At 49.8% G+C, this 8,859-nt stretch overlaps 1 protein-coding gene across 1 annotated transcript; it reads left to right on the top strand.

Moving 5' to 3' along the window:
- Positions 1–2,708: 2,708 nt before the first annotated feature.
- On the top strand, positions 2,709–5,553 carry GSTUM_00006913001 (uncharacterized protein; the record flags this gene model as incomplete). The annotated part of the gene is made up of 2 exons (XM_002839039.1): positions 2,709–3,366; positions 3,425–5,553. 2 exons carry the CDS (start codon positions 2,709–2,711, stop codon positions 5,551–5,553), a joined length of 2,787 nt encoding a protein of 928 aa, XP_002839085.1.
- Between the last annotated feature and the right edge of the window lie 3,306 nt (positions 5,554–8,859).

Genomic DNA, 8,859 nt, shown 5'->3' with positions numbered 1-8,859 from the left:
TCGGATCTCCGAGCAGGAGTCTAACCATTTTCGCATTTCTGAGGGAAACAGCGACTGATAACGGGGTTTCCCATCCGAGTGGCGGGCTTGTACTGAACGGCCCAACATTAACATCTACCTTCCCGCCCAACTAGGAACTTCACAACTTCCACCCTCTCCGCCTTGACGCCGCGCGCTAGGAGCGTCAGATAGGAATGGTCGAACCCATCCGCAGGGACCTGGAAGTTTAGTAACACACGCACGAGGTTGTCATTTTCGAAAGCCTCGAGTGCATGTTGGAGGATTCCGCCCTTTTCTGTGAACTCTAAGATCCTCCGAGTGATAAGGGTACGCACGGTGGTTGTGTCCCCGCTGGAAGCGGCGTGTAAGAGCGCACGTCTGCCATCTGTGCAGGAGCGCGCACGGAATAAGCTGTTGTGCAGGACGGATCTGAGTAGCTGAGACAGGCGGCGGTTGGTAAGGAGGAGGGGGTAATTGCCTGAGAGGGATTGATATTGGGAGACTTGGAGGAGGAGCTCGTTTGGAAGGGATAGAAGGGGCATTCTAGGAGCTTGGTATGGCGCCGATGGAGATGTTTGGTGGTCGTATACCCTAGCACAGAAAGGCGGCGAGGGGCTTTGGGCCTGGACTGTTGGGGTTATCCAATGCTGGAAAGATGGTTAGTGTGGCATTTGAGGATGCTCTTTTGGGCATTGACATTCCCGAAAAGGCATTACGATCCTGCCGGAACATTTGGGGTTTATGACACAAAGTAAAGTTGGCACTTCGAATCTTTAATGGAGGGATTGGTGGTCAATGCTCATCGAACCGAGTGGGGCTCCCTGAGTGAGGCTCTCAGCTCGTAGTACGGTTGCCTAAGTAACCGTATAGAGGCCGGAATCCAATGACACAAGAAAGTGGGCTCTATCGTACTGTAACTTTACTCCAACAAAATTCAACGAGCTTTAGTGAGGAAGATTCAGAAAACCGAAAAATATATTACTCCGAGAGCACCAGGAAAGTGGTTTGTTTTTGGAGAGGGATTTTCTAGGCGCTGACAGTTAAGGGGCTCAATGATTTCTTTAGGACCCCATGGTGCCAGTACTACACTCGAGCCCTATACTTGTCAAGCAAGCCAGATGGTTTACTACCTAGATGAGTGAGATAAATTCCATTGCTGTGAGAGTTCGTGCAAAAGGGTGCTTCATTATGATAGAAGATTCCCGTCTCGGAAGTTCACACAGACTTCGTTCGAAACTGCAACTACTTTTCTCAAATATTGACATGCTTGTTAAAATAGCCGAATGCATCACTGGGCGAAAAACAGCGATAATTGAACAACTCCTAGGTGTATTGTAAACCTGTGGGGGGGGGGAAACACCATTCTTGATATATGAAAAGCCCGACAATCATATGCTGGTGTGCCATCGCGCAGTGCTCGAGTGCGATATGCGGTAGCCTCAGCGGCCGGTAGAGAAAGGAACGATATTAGGAGAGGAAGATTGCTGTAGACTAAGTAGTGACCCGAAGCTGCCAGTCCGGGCCATGGTTTTGAAAAGCCTGGATCTGCCGGGTCGAAATTATCTGCAGCCCCCCAAGCACCGCGGTTCCAAGGTATAAACCTCCGGGTCGAACCTTGCGGCAACCCGAGGCAAGACCACCAGATACCTAAGCAATCAGAACATACCTGTGAACAGCCTGCTGGCTTTCCACTTTTAATTTCCCGGACGAGAATAAGAGCAACATGCTCCTGGTGCTGTGGATTTCGCTTAAGGCTAACCTACAGTATGTCATCTAGACTACTTGGACTAAATTACTACCACGATGCCCACATCTGCTCAACCATTATACTGTTCCTACCCCAAGACACTCCATACCATTCTTCACACAACTCTCTAACCACCCCAGGTGAACATAATATTATGAATAATTAGTCCTGTTGAGTAAAATCTTTCTTAATACCTGTAATGAGGCGCAGGTGATGACTTGAAACCTCGGCCTGCAGGTGACCCAGGCCGGGCGCAGTTTTGGATTTGGAGGACCTGGGTAAGTCCTGCCGCCCGGGCCCACCAGTCTTGTAACATGGGGGACAGTATCATATGGGTAGAACACAACCTTTTGCTATGGATTATTACATAACTTAGTAATAGTGTCGGCCTCACTTGTCTCGTTGACTAATTCTTATGTAGTCGCCGGTGGTTTTAGATGGATTGGCAGCAGGAAGGCTATCTACCGATACAGTATTGTGCCTGAACGCCGGCACTCTCACTAACAGCGCTAAAGAGCTTGCCATTGAGCTTTAATCTTTGGCCTACTAAAATCAGTACTCAGCAGTCGTGATAGTATTGGGACTGCGCTTTGGTTAGCCTGTATATTATCTAGCTCTAAAATAGTCTCGAAGTTGGTAGATCGCTAAATTCGCTTAATTTTCATTAGATCCCACACAGAATTCTAGCGGCTCCGGCCCCCACGTGCCCCGCTCCCCCGGCCGTCGGCCGATATTCCCCTAGAATTACGCTACCCATCCGCGCTTTCCCTCACAAGAGCCCAATTCAGGGTCGGAACCACTGTAGCACCCATTACAGCACAACGCAGTATGATAACATCTCGAATAGTAAGAACATCTCATCCCTCAACTTACCGGTATCCATCCGCACCTATACCCGTAGGTTCACCCCCGCACTAAAATTCCCGACAACCAACCAACCAGCCAAAACCCCAGATCCGTAATGTCGGTAGACTCCATTACCTTTGACCGCCAACGCCCGACTAAACACCTCCTCTCGGCCCCCTCCAAATCCCCGACTTTATCTTGGAGAACTACGCCTAATAAATCCGATTGGCAGCAGACAACTTATCAAATCCGGCTGGACCGTCCGGACTGGCAACCAACTACCTACTACGTCAATTCCGCCGCTAGTGTCGCAGTAACATGGCCCGGGGCAGATATCTCCTCGAGGGAGATTGTCAACGTAAAAGTCGCTGTGCGTGGGGTTGGCGAGGAACAAGATGTATGGTCTAATGAGGTCAGTGTCGAGGGGGGGTTATTTGAACAGGAGGATTGGAGTGCTGTGCCGATATGTGCTGTTGGAGTGGCGGACTTGACTGGGAGGGTACCAGTCACTTTATTGAGGAAGGAGTTTACATTGAGGGATGGGGATAAAATGGTCAAGAGGGCGAGGTTGTATGTTACGGCGCTGGGGGTTTATGAGGTCGAGATTAATGGGAGGAAGGTTGGAGATGAGGAATTTGCGCCCGGGTGGACGAGTTATGGGCATCGGATCAAGTACCAGACGTTTGACGTTGCGGACTTACTCCGTAAAGGGGAGAATGCTGTGGGGGCGTATTTGGGGGAGGGGTGGTATAGAGGGAGGATAGGGTTTGAAGGTTTGTCTCGTGCGATTCGGGGACGGTGGAGCGTTGCTGACTATTGACGGGTAAAAAGGGGGTAGAACAGCGATATACGGAAAGGATATCGGATTGATATTCCAGTTGGAGATTACCTACGAGGACGATACGGTTACCAAAGTTGTCTCGGATGATTCGTGGAAAGCTTCAACGGGGGCCATTCTCTATTCAGAGATTTACGATGGGGAATTTTATGACGCGCGGAAGGAGAAGCCCGGATGGTCTTCACCGGGGTATACCGGATCCAGTGACTGGAAAGCCGTACGAGAACTACCGTTCCCCACCGCAGCTCTAGTGTCTCCACCCGGGCCACCAGTCCGCTGCACCGAGATAGTAGCCCCCGTAAAAGTCTTTACAACCCCATCCGGAAAGACGGTAGTAGATTTTGGACAAAACCTCGTAGGCCGCCTGCGAATCAAGCTCTGCGGCCCCTCTGGTCACAAAGTCACCTTCACCCACACTGAAGTTCTCGAAAAGTCCGGAGAGGTGGCGACTCGGCCGCTCCGTGCAGCACAATGCACCGACCACTACATCATGAAGGGTAGCGACGAACCGGAAACCTACGAGCCGAAATTTACATTCCACGGCTTCCGCTACGTTCAGGTGGATAATTGGCCTCCAATCTCGGACCTCCTAAAAAGCGTGGAAGCTCGAGTGCTACACACGGACATGCAGCGCACAGGCTGGTTCTCATGTTCCGACAAGCTGATTAACAGACTCCACCGGAACGTCGTCTGGGGTATGCGCGGGAACTTTCTTGAAATCCCGACAGATTGTCCGCAGCGGGATGAGCGTCTGGGATGGACGGGGGATATTCACGTTTTCTCAGAGACGGCGAGCTTTCTTTACGATTGCAGCGGTATGCTCCAAGGTTGGCTTCAAGACCTTGCCTTTGAGCAAATGGACAACGATCATTGCGTGCCACCGCTAGTTGTACCCGATGTTATTGACCCCGGAAAATTCCCACGCTTACCCCAAGCGGTCTGGCAAGACGTTGCGATAGTGCTCCCATGGGTGCTATACACCCGATTTGGGGACGTAAACATACTCTACTCTCAACTCGCTAGCATGAAGTCCTGGCTCTCCTCCGGGATCCCACGGGACCCGGCCACAGGTCTCTGGTCTAGAACCTTCCAATTCGGAGACTGGCTGGATCCCAGTGCGCCAGGCGACGCCCCACAGGATGGGTGTACAGATCCGATGCTCGTTGCGAACGCATTTCTAATCCACGTTACAGATCTCCTCTCCCGAATCTCCACCATCCTCGGTGATCCAGATGGTGCTGCAGCATACGCCACCTCCGCGTGCACTCTTCGCCAAGCTTTCAACCAAGAATATGTAACTCCCGCCGGTCGTCTATCATCCGACTCTCAGACGGCATATGTCCTGGCCCTCCGCTTCAACATCCTCCCCACTCCGACACAAGTCGAAGCAGCGAGCAAGCGCCTCGCTGAAGTCGTCCAAAAGTCAAAGTTCAGGATCGCGACCGGCTTTGCCGGCACCCCGTATATCCTACCGACCCTCACCACAACTGGAAACCGCCAGCTAGCTTATCGTATGCTGCATGAACAAAAGTGCCCCAGCTGGCTGTATCCACTGCAGCATGACGCGACGACTATCTGGGAGCGTTGGGATGGGATACTGCCCGACGGCAGTATAAACCCGGCTGAAATGACCTCATTCAACCACTATGCCCTCGGCGCGGTGGCGGAGTGGATGCACGCTAGTATCGGAGGGATCGCGCCTGCCGCGCCCGGTTGGAAGAGGATTTGGGTCGCGCCGGTTCCTGGAGGGGAGGTTTCGTGGGCTGAAGTTAGATTTTTGAGTGTCTATGGGGAGGTGTATGTCCGCTGGGAGGTCAAGGATGGGAGGTTTAAGTTGAAGGTTAGGATCCCCGGGAATGTTAGTGCTGGTATTGTATTTCCGAGGGGATCTAGAGACGAGGACGTTCTTGTTGAGGAGAGTGCTGGGGGTGGGTCAGAGGAGGAAGAAGAGGAAGCGGGGAAGGCGGGAGATAAAGATACAGGCGCGCAAGTCCTGGAAGTTGGATCCGGTGTGCACGTTTTCGATAGGGTATGGAAGGAGGACACGGACTGGCCACCGGCAGTCTCGTCACATCCATACATGCCGGAGAAGGAGGCTGTGAGCGAAGGAAAAAAGGCATAATATAAGTTACAATTTATCAAAAGGATTTTGGTTTTTTTGACTTTTGGCGGGGGCGAATTAGGAATATGTTATTAAACCGTTGAATGAAGATTGTCCGTTTTACTGCGATTCGTAGTGGGAGCCCGATTATGAGAATCCAGCTGTTTGGACAGATAAAAACCTCTGGCGGGATAGCAACGCCACAGCTCCCAGCACTCCGACCAGTCCAAGTCGTAGACGCCGCCCGCCAAACTCCCTTTTCGCAGTTAGAGAACTCTGCTGGATCATACATACTCAAGATATCCTCTCTAGCTAGGATCTGCTGGAGGATAGCTACTAGCATGTTTGTGGTGGACTGCTCCTAATGAACAAGGAAACCGCAGTGCAGCCCTGCAACGGTGAGGCCATTTCCAAACGGTTGATCGCATGGATCGTCAACCACTAGGAGGCTAATGTTTGCTGCTCTTCGATGACACCACTTTGCTTGTTGAGAAGAAGAGGGCTCTTACGCGAGGTAGGCCGTTCCCACGTCCGGATTCCGGTAACGGAATAGGATGGCTGGGGATCACCAGCCTCTCTGTTGCTCCATTTTCTAATCTTGTTGGTTCCTAGAGGCTATCGAGCCTTCCCGGTTCGGATACTTTGGTGCTGCTGCTGGGAATCTAGAGGTGATAGTCTGTGACTTACTCCATAGAATCTTGGGGACCTCAAAGGGATTCTTAGATGCTGATAGCATAGGGGAGAAGTGGTGATGGGTATTCTTCTAAGATATAAAGACGAGGGACTGATAGAGTCACTATTCAACTGATAGCATACTAAGAAGGTATTTCTTTCTATAGAGCTTGAGTGACTGGATTCCTAGGGGATTGCAGACTATTTAAATACAAAAAATGGTTATTAAGTTGGGAAGTGTAGCCATATTGAAGATATCATGTCCGAGGAGATCATGTAACTGGTTGGCGAAGGAGTGAAAGGTGCAAACAGGTAAGTCTAAGGCAAACAGGATAAAACTAGTAAAATAATAATGGGATCCAAAAAAGGAAAAGCAAGCAATACGAGCTACAGTAGTAAACTAATCTGGAAGTGATAGTAGTGGATGGGATGCCCAAATGGGTAGTAATAACATGAGGGATAACCAATTAGGCAAGTCTAATCTTACTATACAAGCATAATGTTTAGTGAGTTAGTTGCCGAAACACTCATAATGCATTGATCACCTATGCAGACTTTTCCCCTTAGAATAAACAAGCTGTGGCCATCAATTACCACCTTACCCCATCACCCAGAACCAATCCCGGAAGGAGTATTCCATTGGAGAGGAATTTGCACACGGGACATCTGTCCGTCTGTCCCCCCCAGCGTTAACACAGGTATCTGTCAATATCATGCCGTACGAAGTAGATCAACTTAGAAGAAGACGATGTCTGAATTAGTTGTACAAACAAGGGACGAGAGAAAAGGAAATCCTGCGGTCCGAGAGATCCAAACCATGGCTCCAAAGGCACTTGCGGGCAGACTACACCTAGGTGCTAAGCAAATTCTCCATCTCCCTGATAGGTTGAGCGGTATAGCTTAGACTTGAGAGAGTTTCCCATAGCGGCGGAGACCCGTAAATTAGAAATTGTGATTTATGCTAAAAGGTTGAGCAATATGATGCATAGCTGAACCGGAGTTAGGACGTGCAGGAGCAGATTCGCCCGGCATTCTGCCAACCGGATTACCGGTACTGATGAACATAGGGGGGTAGTATCGCAAAATATTTCGGGTTCCGCTATTTTCCCTATTTGCTTGCCTGTATTCGTAGGGGAAATATGGCATTGGATTGTGAGCGGATGACTGCATTGTTTAACCTTAAGCGCTTTTTTAACGTAATAATATCCGGGGGCCAAAAACCAACCAAAAGCTCGTAAGTCTCGCTGCGCTATTCACCGTTCAATCACACTTTACGAGCCGCGGCGGACGTATTCATGACTTAGGGTGAGATATGATCCAAGAATAACTTAAGTGCTATCTATATCTTACCGCATGCTGTTTTGTGTGGCGGTGCGGCTTTGCGTAACAATATTAAACCCACAATACAACATTGGAGCGGAGAAAGAAATATCGGGAGACGAGGATATCACAGTGGGTTATTTCCTGAGCCCACCGTACCCCCCCCCTCAATAAGTAAATCAGATCACCCCTCTATTAAAAGTGGCGGATACAAACTTACGGCTTTCTCCCTTTGCCGCCCCGCTAGACATCTATCCCTTTTGTTTGAATGTTCCACTCTGGCCTACCACTCCTGGCGAACCCCGAGTTATGGTTTCGGTCATGTACTTTAGAAGTGGGATTTTAGGATTCGTGGCGAGAGTGGATTGAGTAGTGAGGGTTTTTGGGCGAGTTCGGCGGTTGGAATAGATGTTGTAAATGGAGGTTGGCCCCAAACGAAGTGTAACAGGATTCTGAAGGGCTCATGTTTGTCCTAAGACAGAGGCTGAAATAATTCCTCTACCGGTATTTCTACGTATTATACCAGCGTGGATCGGAAACTGGTTTTTTACTGGGAAGATTCTGGGGCTTGCGGGCAAGCTCTGCTGGAGCGTGCTAAGCAACATCTTTAAATCTGGGGCGAAACGGTGTCGAGAAGTGGTATAGACCGTCCTAGGAGAGGTACTGCTTGTGGCTTGAAGACACTGCTTTTCCGATTCGTCTTACCAGTATGTGTGCAGATCTCGCACTAAAACATACGGACTGGGTATCTGAAAAAATAGACTGCCCTTATAACCTTTGGATTCCTGAGTGCTTTGAGTACGATAGGTATTCTGATCTACCAAGAATATATGCGGTACAAGAACGAATATTAAGAGAGTTTAGAACTAGAATGGGGGGGAGAGATGTGTAATATTATGAAGACAAAGAGACCTGATAGGTGGTGGAAGAAGAAAGACGGGGGGGAGAGATACTAAGGGTATTGTTGGGGTAGCTGATACTGAGTAATCGCCAAGAAACTCTCCCCGCTCATCTCCGGTCACTTACTCCTGGGTGTTGCACGTAAAACTTTTATTATAATATTATTATGCAAGCTTATGTATGCCTTATCCTAGCCGGGCCCCGCGAGTTCTTCTCAGATGACGCAGTTGCCGGTAGAAAAGAAAGGAAGAGAGGGGGAAAGAAAACAAAAATTGGAGCCACAGAAATAGGAGGGGAGGAGCATGGCTAAGAGTTAGCTAACTGCCACCATGGGGTGGAAGTGGGGCGAATTCTGGGTCTCGGCCCAGTAAGCCAATGCCTGCGAATGCGTTGGGAGGGGGTTCAGGTATCTCGGATTGTCCTGGTGACAGAATC

This window comes from Tuber melanosporum (genome assembly GCF_000151645.1).
Source record: "Tuber melanosporum whole genome shotgun sequence assembly, scaffold_3, strain Mel28".
In the NCBI taxonomy this organism is placed as follows: domain Eukaryota; kingdom Fungi; phylum Ascomycota; class Pezizomycetes; order Pezizales; family Tuberaceae; genus Tuber; species Tuber melanosporum.
This window is presented reverse-complemented; position numbering and strand designations above follow the sequence as displayed.